The sequence below is a fragment of the Podarcis gaigeae genome, assembly GCF_964106915.1.
Source record: "Podarcis gaigeae genome assembly, chromosome: 3".
In the NCBI taxonomy this organism is placed as follows: Eukaryota; Metazoa; Chordata; class Lepidosauria; order Squamata; family Lacertidae; genus Podarcis; species Podarcis gaigeae.
The window spans coordinates 121,351,485-121,368,947 of NC_139680.1; the positions used below are offsets into that span (position 1 = coordinate 121,351,485).

Here is a 17,463-nt window from a genome sequence, read left to right on the forward strand (position 1 = left end):
CTCAGCTAGGGATTGGCATTGCATTCTTTTTGTTTCTGTAGTCTTCCTCACAGCACCTAAGTAAAATTAGATTACTTCTGTCCTCCAACTTGGCGGATTTTTCGTTGTGCCTGCTCTATTGTGTGTGGAGGGGGAGACTGCAGGGTTGAGCTACAAGAAACTCGAGCAGTGGTTCCCAAACGTTTCCCTCCCTCCAGACTTGAAAACTGCAGATGTTTTTGGTCGACAACATTATGATTTTTCTACACTCTAACCCAGGGGTCGGCAAGGCTTACCTTGCCTGGGCTGGCTCACTGCCGCGGAGCCCCGTTCGTGGGCCGGATCGCGCACCCGTGATTTCTGGCGTCTGTGCAGACATGATTTCCAGCACTGTGAAAGCAAGTCCCCGCGCTGGTTTAGCATAGCGCGTGGGGACTTGCCGAACAAGTGGCTCAGCTCATAGGCCAGTAAAATGACCCCCGTGGGCTGCTTGTGGCCCACGGGCCTTAGGCTGCCAACACCTGCTCTAACCACTAGGCCACACTGGCTTTGCTGAACAGGTATTTCTACAAGAGCAGAAGGGTTACCTTTATTACTCAGGCCTCACGCACAGCTACTACCAGAAGAAGACAGACCAGTCACCCGATGCTTTTCAGTACCAAGAAGAAGAAAAAGCTGGAGGAAGCACCTAATGGAATAATGATCCTCTAACTAGCTGGTACTGGGGACAATGAAACCGTCTCAGAAGTGACATCTTAGAAGACACTCATCTTCTCTAAATTATGCACAGAGACAGCCACAGTTATAGGTTAAGTAGGTTTCTGCAGATCTTTTCATCTAGATGCTAGCAAGGGAAGTTATTGAGTGATATCCAACATTAGTGATACTCAGAATAGACTCCAACAAAAGCAATGGACTTAGGAAGTTAAGCTTGTTGATTTCAATGGGTCTAGTACAAGTATGAGTTAATTGGAGTCCTCCAATGTGTATTTAGTTGCATATGCCACACCTAGCATATCTGTTCTGAACCACACCCAAGCCCAGAAGGCTGGCTGAATGCTACTGAAAACCAATTGCTGGGAATTGCCAGTGGGCAGACTGCTGCTGCGGTGCTCATATCCTCCTTTAGGGTTTCCCAGAAGAGGCATCTGGCTGGCTGGCCACTGTGAGAACAGACTGCTGGACTAGACGGGGCACTGGCCTGATCCAGGAGTAAGCTCTTCTTATGCTCTTCCTAGCAGAAAGAGCAAGGCCACTATGCATTCACAAGAAAGATATAACAGAGAGATTTGCAGGACTGGGTGCAAGGCAAGAAGGGATTCCAGTGCTGTCCAACTGACATGTCACCAAGTAGCTATTATTTCTCTTGTCCAATGAAATGTGGAAACGAAAATATACTTACACCACCAGTAGCATGAAAGCTGGCAAGTATTTAGCAGACCTAAAACTATTCTCCCACCTTCACAGTTTCTCAAGCATGGTTCAAGAGGGAACCGGCTGTTCAAAGGCCTGGAAACGATGCCTTATGAGGAACGGCTAAGGGAGCTGGGCATGTTTAGCCTGGAGAAGAGGAGGTTAAGGGGTGATATGATAGCCACGTTCAAATATATAAAAGGATGTCACATAGAGGAGGGAGAAAGGTTGTTTTCTGCTGCTCCAGAGAAGCGGACACGGAGCAATGGTTCCAAACTACAAGAAAAAAGATTCCACCTAAACATTAGGAAGAACTTCCTGACAGTAAGAGCTGGTCGACAGTGGAATTTGCTGCCAAGGAGTGTGGTGGAGTCTCCTTCTTTGGAGGTCTTTAAGCAGAGGCTTGACAACCATATGTCAGGAGTGCTCTGATGGTGTTTCCGGCTTGGCAGGGGGTTGGACTCGAGGGCCCTTGTGGTCTCTTCCAACTCTATGATTCTATGATTCCTACCGGTAGTTTTAACTCCTTCTTCTGCCTCTGCCTCTTAGGACTGCAAAGAAGGCCAGCTGGCAGCCCTGATCCAAGCATTCTGGCCTGGGGGAAAAGGAGAGCCGGCCAGCTCTAACCTAAGGCAGAACAATGGTACAGACTAAAGAGAGACGCAGATCAGCTCCACTGAGATGCCATCTTCGGAACTGTTACGTGGCACCACTGAAACAGCACAAATTATAGCACTGCTCTGGGGCGATGCACAAGTTTATTTGAACATTGCAAACCACGCCTAACAAGGATGTCTTCTCAGGAAGGCATTTACTCATTCTTTACTCTGAACAGAACAGAATCCTTCTCATGTCTGGACAAGTGCGGTAGAAGACAGAATGCCATGAGACCACTGGCTACGTTTGGGCTCAGCCTTTTAGTTCTCCTAAAGGGACTTGTACTCTGGCTTTAGAAGCTAGACCCTGGAAGCTGTAGGGATTCCAGGGAGGAAAAACAAGAGCCCATGCAAGACTGGTCAGTCTGCCCTCATATATGTGTCAGGGGGGGGGGGGGGGAGTGCTATTAAAAAGGAAGTATTCTGAAAGATGAATCAGATAAAACATGGCCTTCCACCCCAGGAGGGCAAAAATTACCGTATTTTTTGCTCTATAAGACGCACTTTCCCCCTCCTAAAAACGAAGGGGAAATGTGTGCGTGTCTTATGGAGCGAATGCAGGCTTTGCAGCTTTCGCTGAAGCCAGGAGAGGTGCTGTGTAGATTTCCCTCTCTGCGCAGCACCCCTTCAGCGAAGCGGGAGGAGAAACAGAGCCCCTTCCATTTCTCCTCCCGCTTTGCTGGAGAGGCGCTGAGCAGAGAGGGAGAGAATATTTTTTTCCTTGTTCTCCTCCTCTAAAACTAGGTGCGTCTTATAGAGCAGAAAATACGATACTAACCTAAGGCAGGGGTGGCTAACCCAAAGCTTGGATCCAGCTCCTTTCCCCAGGGCCCCCCGTCATTTGGGGTGTCTTTTAAAAAAAGTATCCAAAGAATTTAAAACCTTGCAACAACTTTTGATCTGGCTAATTTAAAAGGGGCAATTTCCACACTCATGTACAGAAACTGGAAGAGTGGGGAAGCTGATCTAGCTTTATTCTACCCACTTCAGTGAATAATTGGGGGTGGGGGAGGATCATGGAAATAAAATTGGAATTGTAGAGTGGAAGGGACTCCTAGGGTCATTTAAAGGTAAAGGGGTAAAGGGACCCCTGACCATTAGGTCCAGTCGTGACCAACTCTGGGGTTGCGGCGCTCATCTCGCTTTACAGGCTGAGGGAGCTGGCATTTGTCCACAGACAGCTTCCGGGTCATGTGGCCAGCAGGACTAAGCCGCTTCTGGCAAACCAGAGCAGCGCATGGAAATGCCATTTACCTTCCCGCCAGAGCGGTACCTATTTATCTACTTGCAGTTTGACGTGCTTTCGAACTGCTAGGTTGGCAGGAGCTGGGACCGAGCAACGGGAGCTCACCCCGTCATTGCGGGGATTCGAACTGCCGACCTTCTGATCGGCAAGTCCTAGGCTCTGTGGTTTAACCCACAGCGCCACCTGGGTCATCTAGTCCACCCATAATCACAACATTCCACAGAGTCACAACATTCCAGAAACAAGCTCTAAAAAACAAGACCTCAACATGAATCCAAACACACTGCGAGCCACACAGAATATTCACAGCTGAAACAATGCCCCGCTTATCATTCACTTCATGTCTAACATAGTAAACAGCTCCCATTTAGAATACCTGCAACAAGAATTGCCTCAAGGAGAAGCTGCCTCAATGCCAGATTCAGATGACGCCCAACTTGAAGAGCTGATTCAAACTGGAATTCTCCCATCTATGTCCCTTTACAGAATCAGCCAAGAGGAAGATACCTTCCCAGGTTGTCTCGGAAGAACTCCACAACAGAACTCTCAATGTTAGCGAGTCAATCCAAACGGAGGATAAACATTAAATTATCCTTAAACAATTAAACACGAGAGATTTAACGGATGTGATACCTTTGGCAAGATCTTTTTCTCCTCCCAGGGTCCATCAAAGAAGCACGAGCATTAATCAAAGTAAAAGAAAAAAACGAGTTTCGACATTGATTCTATGCACGCTTACTGTAAAAATAGCTGCTTCCAAGTCCACTGCCACATTCACTACCGCCAGCAATCTAAACTGTTGGTGCCAGAGGTTCAAGGTAACCACTTGCATAAATCTATAAACCTGGTTTCTAAAATCAATAAGAGTTACTTATCACTGGCCATTAAATGCACACCCATTCAGGGCTGGTACAGGAGAGGCCCCCAAGCTTCCCAGCTTTAGCAAAATGCCTAAGAAGCTACCCCAGAGCTGGGCAACAACCACCAAGAGCCCTCTGACCAAACCTTCACATTCAAGCTGATGGCACACTTAGGAGCAGCTCTCGGGACACAGGAGAAACTTCAGGGGAGGGCGGGAAATTTCTCCAGTGCTTCATTTTTCTGCGACAATTAAAATTTTATGGAACATTTAAAAAAAAACCAACAACCCACAGTTCCAGTTACAGATAGGTAGCCGTGTTGGTCTGCCATAGTCAAAACAAAAAAAAAATTCCTTCCAGTAGCACCTTAAAGACCAACTAAGTTAGTTCTTGGTATGAGCTTTCGTGTGCATGCACACGAAAGCTCATACCAAGAACTAACTTAGTTGGTCTTTAAGGTGCTACTGGAAGGAATTTTTTTTTTGTTTCAACAACCCACAATTTGCTTTAGGGTAGATAAAAATAAATTATTTAAAAGTAATAATAATAATAATAATAATAATAATAATCATAATAATCATAATCATAATAATTTTTTTAAAAAATTTAAATCGGATTTTAAAATAAAATGCTTTTGGAGGAAAAATCTTTCTATAAATATAGTTTTCTATTTAAGTTACATTATAGTCCTAAGTCCATCAGGAAATAAGGATTTGTTTTAAGTTTTTCATGTGTGCTAAAACTCAGTCTCTTTTTTTAAATTGTTTAACCACATCAGTTAACAAACATGGATACATATGCTATAATGTTATTGTTTTAGTCAAATAAATTGTTTAAATTGTTATTAAGGAAATGATTATTTTTCTCCTTCCAATAAAGTACAGCAGAAAAGCTGTCCAAATATAAACAGTTAACTTATCAAACCACAATAATTTCATAATCATCTGTTTTATGTATTTCTAATAGTATAACCAAATCAGTCATTTTTATATAACTGCAAAAACTACTCTGAAAATTTATTATTCCAAAAATGAAACCTTCATCTGGTTGCAAATATGCAAGAATGAGTCTTTCTGTAAAAAAATGATTTAAATCAAGTCTTACTGACTAGTGATTTAAATTGATTGGATTTAAATCGATTCCACCCTGTTTAGGAGTAATTTAAGAATGGAACTCATTATGCAAAGGGTGAGGTTACCTTTGGAAGAGGTAGTTTTCAAGATCGCAGTTACTTTCCCTGATAGCTGTGAATAGAGCTTCCATCTTCAGGATTAAAAACGAAAAAAATTCCTTCCAGTAGCACCTTAAAGACTAAGTTAGTTCTTGGTATGAGCTTTCGTGTGCATGCACACTTCTTCAGGAGTAGTTTGTCTCCAGCACCTGATAACCAGAAGTGAATAGGAGGCCACTGTCTCCACCTCCTCAGGGTCTCTTTCTTAGGACCACTGCTGGGAACAGACTTCTGGATGAGACGGCCCTTAGATTTCATGCACAAAGACATTTCTCACATTTTTATGCTCAAACAGCTTAGGCATTTGGTGGTCCAGAACTGCCCATCAATATCTTCCTGAAACTTTGCAGATCCTCCAGCAGCTATAGGATTTAACTCACTTTTCTACTGTGCAAATGAAGGCATCTCCCCACTTCTACGCATTCTACTCACGCACAACCGCACATATGTGCGGCACCGGGAAATAAATAAATAAAATCCTGACAGGAAATGGCAGGAGAGAGTTGGAGAGTCCTCGTGGCTCACAAGGAGACCCTCCCAGGAACGCAAAGAGGACGTCAGTGAGGGTGGAGGAAGCCCCCAAAAGACCTGAGGCACAGCAGGGCTTTGTTTAGGCTGCTCAGCCTCCCCGCCTAACAGCTGATGTACGGGGTAGGGCAGTTGCCGCTTTCCCATATGTCTTCCGGGCTTCAGCCGGGCCCACAGCTTCAACTCTAGTTGAACAGAGTTGTGTGGAAAGAGAGCTGGAGATCAGGGACACATAAGCATTTAGGGGCTTTCAAGAGGGTGCTTCCCCACTTTGTGTGATTTCACTTAAGCGTGCAGTGGCCAGAACGTAACCCCCCGCATAAGCAGGGTGAAACCTCTATAAACTTTTAACGTGACCGATGCTACTGCCGCAATATACCGCTTTTTGCAGAAGTCTTAACAAAAAGCACAATTGCAACGAACCGTTCCAGAAAGAGATAAGCTTTGCACAGGGCCCAAGAACACCACTCACAGACGACGGTGCATCGGTTCCCATGGTCAAGAGAGGGAGGGCCCGAGAACATCCAAGCACAGCAAAAGGCGCCAAGGTCACCTTAGCGCGAAGAGCTAGAAAAGTTAACAGTTTGTCACAAAAACTGTAATGCTATCTGCTCAGCTTGAACACACTTGGCATTGGTCTCAGCAGCTGCCAATGAAGCAACACCCTTGCCAAGACTTCTAACTTTGCAAGTAAATGGATAGGGATCCCTTGAAAATCACTATTAATTCAGATTACGAAAACTGGAAGAGAGACTCCTTCCTCTCCCAACACATCCCCAGCACAGTCACTAAAGGCTTGTTCTATGCCTGTAGCTTCGATATTTACATTGGGGACAAAGAGTCCATCAAACTCTCCCAGGTATGACCAATCAATCAGTAGAGCAGGATGAGACTCGTAAATCTCAGGGCCGTGGGTTGGAGCCCCACGTTGGGTAAAAGATTCCTGCATAGCAGGGGGTTGGACTAGAGAGCCAGTGTGGTGTAGTGGTTCAGAGCGGTGGACTCGTAATCTGGTGAACCGGGTTCGATTCCCCGCTCCTCCACCTGCAGCTGCTGGGTGACCTTGGGCCAGTCAAACTTCTCTGAAGTCTCTCAGCCCCACTCACCTCACAGAGTGTTTGTTGGGGGGGAGGAAGGGAAAGGAGAATGTTAGCCGCTTTGAGACTCCTTCGGGTAGTGATAAAGCGGGATATCAAATCCAAACTCTTTTTCTAGATCAGAGTTTCCTAAACTTGGGTCTCCAGCTGTTTTTGGACTACAACTTCCATCATCCCTAGCTAGCAGGACCAGTGGTCAGGGATCCTGCAAGGCATGAGCCCTTCCACTAAGCCACGGCCCTTCCTATAAGACAGAATAAACCTTGGTGGGGGGTTTCGGGTGGGGGGACAACAAGAGGTTTACTGCAATGGCACGGCTGTGACTCTCACAACTCTGGTGGGTTGTGTCCTCAATGGTTATTTTCCATCAAAACTGTACAACTCTTCCCCCCTTAATTACTAAGAGATCTGGAAAAGGAAACCAAGGACTTAGTCACGTTTTCTATATTGCCACATCAATGTTCAAGTTTGCAGTGAACGGTAAAACGCTCAAACATATCAAGGTAACTTCTAAATAGTATCTGACTGTCAAATATAGCAACACAAATCTTATTTAGATTTATGCTAACTGTGCCTTTCTTTGTGATAAGAACTTTCAGTTGTTTTAGATTTATAATTTTTATGCCACTTAATATTTAAGGGGCTCTATTGATGAACCCAAAAAACAAATTTAAATGCTGGCTTATTCTGCATTCTAGCAGAGGATGAGAAATCCTGCAATTTATCATCCAGAGAATAATTTAACATACTCCCAAAACTCAGAATACACCATATTACCCATTAAATTTAACAAGAGGGTTCAATCAGATCTTGCAAGATAAGTAAATGAAAGCACTGAAATGCAAGTGTCACTGTGATCAGAAAGAGCTCTTGGCCTCTTCAACAATTCTACCTTTTGTATTCCCATTCTTCCACTCCAAAAGAGCTAACAACCATTTCTCGGTTTTCACAGTCTCTTTCAACATTTCACAAAATGTATGCTGCAAAGGGCTAGCATTCTTTGAGCCATTTTGATGGTTGCTCCCAAAATTTCCTTTCAAGACACCAAAGGGAACTCAACTGTCCATGCCTGTAAGGATTTGAGATGCAAGAGGTGGCAGTTGGTATTTATTGACGATTAAACAAGATGAATTCACTGTAAAAAACGAAACAGTGTACCGTATTTTCCGCTCTATAAGACGCACCACACTACAAGACGCACCTAGTTTTGGGAGGAGGAAAACAAGAAAAAAAAAATTCTGAATCTCAGAAGCCAGAACAGCAAGAGGGATCACTGCACAGTGAAAGCAGCAATCCCTCTCACTGTTCTAGCTTCTGCGATAGCTGCGCAGCCTGCATTCGCTCCATAAAATGCACATACATTTCCTCTACCTTTTTAGGAGGGAAAAAGTGAGTCTTATAGAGCAAAAAATATGGTACTTCAAGGGGTCATGGCCTGCCTGAGTGAAATGTGATTTATACATTTTAAAAGGAATCATATTCTCTGAATATCATCATTCCTGTTCCTGTAAATGATTAGCTATTTTGGGAGGCCAGAGAGAAGTGTCAAGAGTTGTTTTGAACAGAATGAACAGAGGACAAGGACAAGGTTTGAACAAAGCTTTTGCTACTTGGGCAAGGAGTTTGAACCACTCTGGTGTCCAGAACCGTTCCCCACTTACTGGCTGCTGTAACAGATCTGGTGCCTTGCTGAGCTTCACATCCAGCCAGGGAGTAGCAGGGAGTGCAAAGGAAAACAGAACAGTGGGAAGGCTGTTCCTGGCAAATTCTGTGTCCTCTACCTCCTACCACACACAGAATTGCTGGAGCTGGCAGCTATTTGGGACCAGGATGAAACAGAGCCGCACCCATACAACACGGTGGTCAGTATCAAGGATGCCTGCGATCACACATTTCCCAATCTGACCTGATCGGGGCTTTTTTTTCTTTCAGCCGAAGTACAGTTCCAGCTCCTCTCAGATGAGCGCCATTGTGGGCCAGCATCTCCCCTTGCCCATTTCTTGCCTTTATGCCCAAAACGGACATTTTGAGTCAAAACGGAAGCTGGCCAGTGTGTACAAGTCTACACTTTTCCTTAAGCTTTCCAGCCAAGTCTCTACATTGCACACATGTGTGTTTGTGCCAGGCCCTTCTGAGCTGCCCATGCCATCCGTCCGAATCTAAGGAGGTGGGGGCGCATTTATTTGACCTGCACAAGAACCAGGGGCGACCCCCCAATCAGCTTGCCATGGTTTTTAGCACCTCCGCAGGCAGTTAAAGCAGCTGTTGTCAGACTGGCATCTGTTCAGGGCTGACCAGAGTCGCCCAGCGATTTATTGTAACAAACTCATGGTGAGTTCAAGCACCTATTTTTCTTGGAAAAGAACACTGGACCTTACAGAACAAAATGTCATATGAGCAAGGAAACCGAGAGAGGAAAAATAAGAATACTGACGGATGTTGAGCTACAGCTGTTGAGACTTTGGTCTGATTCAGAGAATCTCCCAACGCCTGAAAGATCAGGGAATGAGTCGCAAAAAGTCTCAGGTTGTGCAATCTCACTTCCCACTCTCCCTCCTTTGCATATGAGGAAAGTGAAAGCATCCACCAGCCAGTGCCAACTCTTTAAGGACTGTGGTTTGCTCCAACCAATTCAGATTAGCTAAAACAAGCCAGGATATTAAACCATGGCCACCTACATTAGGTTTAGGAAACTGTCTGAACTGGGCCACTGTCGGGAAGAGCACATTCAGATCTGAGCATTTTGGAGGCATCAATCCTTGACCATACAGGATGCCCAAAGCTGAAAAAAAGGACAACAGCATTTTTCTGAAGATTAAGACCTTAAATGTATCACATCTAGGACCACAAACTCCCACAGATATTCAGTTTGCCTGGTGGTTAACTCTGGAGCACTGCTGCTGTTGAAAGAACTGTTCTTTCCAGCCAGGCGCTCTGGACATTAAGGATATGGATATGGCTCCTTTTTGGCTGCACAGCTATCCTATTTCATCACATTCCCTCTCGGGACAGTTTTTATACACACAGGCAGCCTCTCTCAAAGTTGCTGCAACACATTTAATAGGCTCAATATCCATTCTAATACTTTCTCTCTCTGTCTCTCGTGTGTGTGTGTGTATGTGTGTGTGTGTGTGTGTGTGTGTGTGTGTGTGTGTGTGTGTGAGAGAGAGAGAGAGAGAGAGAGAGAGAGAGAGAAACCTTAGATACAGCTCCATATCATGTGAACCTGCAAAGCCAGTAGGATACCAGCAAGGAGTAGTAAAGTGCAGAAGTCCCAAGTAGTTCAGCCAACCCAGGAGATCTCTGTCACAGGCCAGCTGAAATAATTTTTGAATGGCAAGCTAGTCAAGTGACAGACCTGGTGTGTTTTACCAGCTGTCAACAAGGAGCGCTTGCACCATGCTAAGCACACAGGAAGTTGATATCTACCCCTAAATGTCCCAGGACCATGTGCATGTCCCATGGCAAATGAACCCCAGAAGTGCTCCACGAAAGCATCACCTGCACTTTCGAACAGCCAGCTGCCAATCAAATTAAACCCGTGACAGATGGAGCAGAGTGGGAAGAGAGGATTCTCAGAAGCTCCCTCTAACATTGGTAAACCAAATGCCGCAATTAACACACAAATACATAAGCACAACTTAGAGCGTTATTCTGCATGTAGTGCAATAGAGCTTTCTTGGAGAACTTTAAATGTCACATCTTGCCTTTGAAGACAAATGCTCTGCCCTATTCAGGGAAGTTATGATGACTTGGGGATTTTCACACTGGAGGCTATTTATAGTATTCCTAGCTAGGGTACTGAAGTCATCGGCCCTCCCCTCAGCAATTTACTTTTCAAATAGAAGCTGGACCACAACTAAAAATAACAAAGTGTCCTAAATTATTGGCAAGCTGAAAGGTGTGCCATGACACTGCCAAAAGCACTATGCCCTTATTTTTGAAGATCCAACGTTGCCCAGAAGTAGAAATGCATCTTAATCATTGTGCAAGATCAATAAACTAGAAAGCGTAGGAACTCAGCAGTTGCTGAATATGGTAAGCCTGTTCTGAATTTTGCTCAACCTGGGAATGAACAAATCTGTCAAGACTTGTTTAAGAGCCATCACACAAAGCCTGAAGAACCAAAGTATGGGGGGCGGGGAGTGTCCTGGATTTACCTACTGGCAGGTAGACGGCAGCAAGCCACACAAATGTTTAGCTGAGTAATGTTTGATAATCCAGCTGTGTGTCTTGCAGAAAAGTTGCTACTGTATGTATGGCTGCTACAGAGAGAGTGTTCTTCTAGGCTTAGTAATAAGAAGCTTCACTGCAGGCCTTCAGCATTTGAATAGCATACCTTTAATGTTTGTCAGATTGATGGTCCCATCTCTATGAAAAAGATTCAGATTTGTTCATGCCCACACAAACCTGTTAGCCATCTGTAGCCCAAAAAGCAGGCGTGGGGGCCTTTGTAAACCAACTTCCATGCTTCAGAATCTCCTTTGTGTGACTATTTGACACAAGCAACCTTGCAAATGACTGTTTATAAGCCTGAGCTGACACAAAGCTACAACTAGAAAGACTGAACATAAAAAATTACAGTTCAATTTTAGAACAGTGAAGCCAGATGTCTGCAGAGCAACCGCCAGCTATAAACAGTACCTAAATTAAGCCCACAGAGCAAGAAAAAATGCCAGCTACTGTACATCTCATGAAGTCGGCTCTTTCAATACCAGTTCTGCCAGTTTTAAGGTGCCACAAGGCTCTTGCTTCCACTGCAACAGTTGTTAAGAACTATTTCCCACATTATTATTTCCAGTGTGGTGTAGGGCTTGAATCCCCACTCTGCCGTGTCACTGGGCAACCTTGGGACATTCACTGCCACTCAGCCTAACCTACCTCTCAATGCTGTTGTGAAGACAAAATTGGGAGGAGAACTATGTCTGCCACCTTGAGCCCCTTGGAGTAAGGTGGGATAGAAATGTAATAAAATAAAATAATAAAATTATATTTTTTAATGCAAATGTAAAATAAGTGTGAACATGCTTATCCTAATCAAGGCGCAATAACCTGTAGCTCCCTGTTCAGACAATTCCATGTTGACATCTGTACAGTGTGCGAAACAACTCTAGGATGTCTGACCTTCAGAACTCAGATAAAATATTCCACCACCACAGACAAGTGTTTACGGAGTAATCATATCTTCATAACACACAGGCAACCTGATAAGAGACATCAAATATTAACTATTATTACTCATGCAAACTGAGTATAATCCTGTGCAACTCTGATCAATTAAATCTTAGAGAGGGAGAAACCTCCTCAAGGGAAGTGATCTGGGATTCACAAATGATGATCTTCTACCTTTCCCTGCTGTTTACATTTAAACCTGGAGTTATGAGTGGACAAGGTCACATAGAATAGTAGCACAAATCCCATCTTTCCAGTTTATGTCAGGAGAACAACTGAAGTGTGTAACTATGCTGCTCAGCAAGTACAGTAGTACCTCGGGTTAAGTACTTAATTCGTTCCGGAGGTCCGTTCTTTACCTGAAACTGTTCTTAACCTGAAGCACCGCTTTAGCTAATGGGGCTTCCCGCTATCGCCGCACCGCGATTTCTGTTCTTATCCTGAAGCAAAGTTCTTAACCTGAAGCACTATTTCTGAGTTAGCGGAACCTGAAGCGTATGTAACCCAAGGTACCACTGTACTTGAACTACTGCGCAAAGCCTTATAATCACAGCTCAATCTATCCTAAACAGCAACTAAGGGTCCAACAATTTGTAGACTGAAGTGTATCAACTTTTGTCTCTAGGAACCACCCAGGAAGCCGAAGGAAGAGAAACAGCAAGCGACAGAAACATCCTGGTGGGCAGCCGCTATTTGTGCTTGCCCTCTTCAAATACAGGCTTTTAAAAGGGTGTTGAAATCCTCTCTTCACTCCTGCCTTTCCTTAAGACTGCTAATGACTTGTGAAATTCAGAGCAGGTTTTTCATAATAACTGTACACCTATCTGATGCATCTAATGCACGTTTCTTACGTACATTGCTTTGGGAGGGTTTGGCCTTAAAAAGCGGATTAATACTTTGAATAGAAGACAGACAGATTGCCACCTACTCTATGGTAAAACTGACTGCTGTGTTTTAATATAAAATGTTTTGTTCAGTTTGTATGAAAAGCAGTGTATGGAAATATTAAACCAAGATCACGTAGCTGTAACTAGCAGGTACCTGGCAGTTTATTGCTGAGAGGCACTCCTGCCCTGTCCAGGAACTACCATGAAACCTCTGCTTGTAACTTGAGATCTTGGGTGAAATGAGTTCGCATAATAAGGGAAGCAAAGCATGTGAAACTGTTGATCTTCAGAGATTGCAAAATAATTAAATTGAACCCATGTCAGAATAATGTGAAGCAAAAATATCCTATCCGCAGGAAAAATTGCAAGTATCTTCATGAGAGGCTGGGCGAGAGAGAAATAAACAGGTTTAGGGCACCTGGGACTTCATTTCCTGAATCAGAATTTTCAACATTATTAACAGTGATTTAGAAATCCCCTTCTAAATCACCATCTCAAGGCCACTTTCATATAAAACAAATCCGGTTAAAACAAGACTAAAACCCTAACAAGGGCAGATAATGCATTGTGTCTTGAGTTCAGCCCATTAAGGACCCCAAATTTCATGCCAAAAGCAAGCCCTTAGGGATTCCGATAAAGGCTTCCTCTCCTCCAACACACAAACCTCCTCAACCCTGAGGAATTCTAAAAAAAACAGGTGGGAGCATCTGCATAATTTATATAGGCCAGTGTTAACGCTTCCTGTACTAAGTTTTCCATCTACAGTGCATACACACAGCCTGGGTATAGCTCAAAGCATACAGCAGGATTTATGTTGGCTCAAGCCACACCTATCTACTATAGCAATGTTAAGACATCAAACAAAGCAAAATGCAGGCAGCAGTTGTCTCCAAGATAATGTTTCTTTGGTCTCTGATAAGTCCTCCGTGCCCATTCCCAGCCTGACAGTCTCCATCGCCTTAAGAGTACAGCAAACTCAGCACTGAAAAAAAAAATCCTAAAATATTCCTCACGTTTATACTACTCTGTGCTGAAATCAACACCATCTCTTTGAAAGCACTTCTAGAATTTCACCCCTCTGAAGATAAGAAATTGACAGTCAATATTCATAGTCAGCTATTCCTCCATTTGAGGCACAATAGCTGGAAGCAGATACAGATAATAGCATAAAATGTGATACGCCGAAGGATAAAAGACTCCATGAGCAAAGAGTAGCCTCAGCACTAGGGGGTGTGGTATGAGTAAGAGCCCTCAGGCCGATGCTGAGGTCACTCCAAGAAGTCAGCCTGGTGTTTTGGAAGATGCAGCGGTGGATGGGCAGGTGCCAAAGATACCAAGGGGCAAGAGTGAGGGGAACAAAACAGCGCAGGGCTGCAAAGGAATCAAAGGCTGCTGCCAAAGGAGGCAGATAGCAGTGCAAGCCAAAGCATTAGGAGCATTCCTCCGGCCAGCGCCTCCCATTCAGAAAACAAAGCTGGACAAATATAATCCTGCTGTGCATCCAGAGTGACAGGCGGGGCTGCTATGACCAGGGCAGGGAGCCCGCATGGCAAAGCAGACACACTATAGGAAGACTACCAGGGCCAAGCAGTAGCAAGCACTCAGATGGGGGGGAGGGGGAGTAGATACAGCACAAGGAACAAAAGATGACGCTGGGAGGCTGACAGCTATGGGGCAGGATGGGGAGGGTGGTCCTGCAGGCAGGGTGGAAGGGGAGCAAGTGGGGAGGTGGGGGGGGGGGAGAGCCCACCTTTCCAGGATGGTGGGAGGTGGGTGGGTTGGATGCACGGGGAGGAAGACACGGGGAGGAGGAGAGCCCACCTTTCCAGGGTGGGGAGGGTGGTCCTGCAGGCAGGGTGGAAGGGGAGCAAGTGGGGAGGTGGGGGGGGGAGAGCCCACCTTTCCAGGATGGTGGGAGGTGGGTGGGTTGGATGCACGGGGAGGAAGACACGGGGAGGAGGAGAGCCCACCTTTCCAGGGTGGGGAGGGTGGTCCTGCAGGCAGGGTGGAAGGGGAGCAAGTGGGGAGAGCCCACCTTTCCAGGATGGAGGGAGGGGAGGGGCACGAGGAGGAAGACACAGGGGTAAGGTGGGGGGGGTAGAGAAGGGGTGTCATCCAGGGGAGCCACGAAGCGGGATCAGGCCCAAGGGGGCCCCCCCAGTCCCAGCACCCTGCTCCCCCCAGGCAGATGCCCCCAGCAACTGTGCCCGTGGCCAAGGGTCGGGGGGGTTGGAGGGGCCATGACCCCGGAGGCTACGGGGAGGGGGCTCCCCCTCCCCCCCCCTCCTCACCGATGGTGGAGATGAAGGTGGTGTTGAAGGCGTCGTCGGAGAAGCGGAAGAGCACGCAGGTCTTGCCCACGCCCGAGTCGCCGATCAGCAGCAGCTTGAAGAGCAGGTCGTAGGTTTTCTTCGCCATGGGGGCCCCCCCGCCGCGCCGCGCGCCCCTCCCTCGCCAGGCTCCGCCTCAAGAGGCCTCCCTCCCGCCCGCCCGCCCGCCCGCCCGGACCCCCCTCACGGGCACCGCCGCCCTCGCTCGCTCGCTCGCTCGCTCGCCTCTCGGACTCTCCCTCAGGGCCCCGGCGGCGCTCGGGAGGCACAAAATGGCTGCTCAGGCAGCGGCGGCGGCGGCCGGGATGGGCGAGTCTGGGCGGAGCGGGCGGCGGCGGCGGCGGCGGCGCGAGGGCCCTCCTGGTCGGGGGCGGCGGCTTCTCCTCAAGGGGCGGCGGCGGCGGCGGCGGCAGCGCCCGGCTTCATACCCTCCCTCAGAAACGCCCGCGCGCGCGCGCTCCGGAGGCGAAGAAGAGGAGCAGGCCGCACGCAGCACGCACGGGCCGACTGACTGACTGACGGGCGGGCGGGCGGACTGGGCGGAGGCGCCGTGTGCGCAGGCGCGGGCCGGGCGGGAGCGCGCACGCCGCCGGGCCTCTCCCTGCCTTTCTTTGCCTGCCCAGGCGCCGGAGGGGGCGGGGCTGCGCGCTGACGTCGACGCCGCCGCCGCAGGATGTCGGAGGGCAAGGCCGGCGCGCGCCCTCTCGCTGGCTCGCCTCACCCGCCGGAGCTCGGGCGCATGCGCGCAGGCCGACCCCCTCCCCTCGGCTCGCCCAAGAGGTCCTTATACGCGTGCGCGGGGAGGGAAGGGCTCACGCACGCACGAACCGTACGTAACGCTGCGCTGGGCGCCTCCAATGGGAGAGCGGCGAAGTGACGCCAGCGGCCACGCGAGCTCGCGGATCTGAGGGAGAAGGGAGGGGAAGTGGGCGGGGCGTCGGGCGCTCCCTGTTCCCTCACTTTGTCTCGCGCGCGCATGCGCCCCCGTAAAAAGGCCGGTTTTCGAAAACATGAGGCGAAGAAGCCCCGCCCATGTCCCTCCCGGATTGGCTGAGACTCCTGGATCGCGGTTGGCCAGCTGCGGGCAACTCCGGGAGCCGCGGGGATGACGTCAAGCGGAGGAATGAGGAGTGGGCATGCGCAGAGCGAGACGGAGTTCTCACGCCGCGGGAGGGTTGGCTGCGCTCATTATGCAATTAGCACATATATGTAAATTATATGTAAATTATATTTTTTGCATATATGCAAATTAGATGTGCCAACAAAGGTCCGTGTAGTTCAAGCTCTGGTTTTCCCAGTAGTGATGTATGGAAGTGAGAGCTGGACCATAAAGAAGGCTGATCGCCCAAGAATGGATGCTTTTGAATTCTGGTGCTGGAGGAGACTCTTGAGAGTCCCATGGACTGCAAGAAGATCCAACCTCTCCATTCTGAAGGAAATCAGCCCCGAGTGCTCACTGGAAGGACAGATTCTGAAGCTGAGGCTCCAAGACTTTGGCCACCTCATGAGAAGAGAAGACTCCCTGGAAAAGACCCTGATGTTTGGAAAGATGGAGGGCAGAAGGAGAAGGGGACAGCAGAGGACGAGATGGTGGGACAGTGTTCTCGAAGCTACCAGCATGAGGGAGGCAGGGGAAGACAGGAGGGCCTGGCGTGCTCTGGTCCAGGGGGTCACGAAGAGGCTGACACGACTAAACAACTACAAATTAGAAACTCAGACTCGTGGTGCTGCAAGACCCTTGCACGCTTGGCATGAAACCTGAACTCAGCCCCATTAAGTAGCAAATTGAAATCAATTGATTTTTAAAATACTTTTAGTGTGTATCCATTTTATTGCATTTCTGTTTTCATTAAGCAACATATTGCTGGGAGGGGAGCTCCGCCTGCCTCCCTAGTGCTGAGCCTGGCTCAGTATCAGATTCATAGAACTGTAGAGTTGGAAGGGACCCCAAAGGGCATCTAGTCCAGCCCCCCCGGCAGGAATCTCAGCTGAACCACACAGGACAGGTGCTTTAAAAGTTCCAAGGAACCTGGGAGTCCATTCCACTGTTGAAAGTTCTTCCTG

At 47.5% G+C, this 17,463-nt stretch overlaps 1 protein-coding gene and 1 long non-coding RNA gene across 2 annotated transcripts in view; both read right to left on the bottom strand.

Moving 5' to 3' along the window:
- RAB10 (RAB10, member RAS oncogene family) overlaps positions 1 to 15,560 on the bottom strand; it is a 28,224-nt gene extending 12,664 nt beyond the window's left edge. Inside the window, exon 1 of the mRNA XM_083733856.1 lies at positions 15,361 to 15,560. Within this exon, the coding sequence (XP_083589982.1) occupies positions 15,361 to 15,487 (127 nt within the window). The 5' untranslated portion in view covers positions 15,488 to 15,560. The remainder of the gene's footprint in view (positions 1 to 15,360) is intronic.
- The window catches only part of LOC310842222, a 274,827-nt gene that overhangs the window by 76,607 nt on the left and 180,757 nt on the right, over positions 1 to 17,463 (bottom strand). The gene's annotated exons all lie outside the window — the stretch shown is intronic.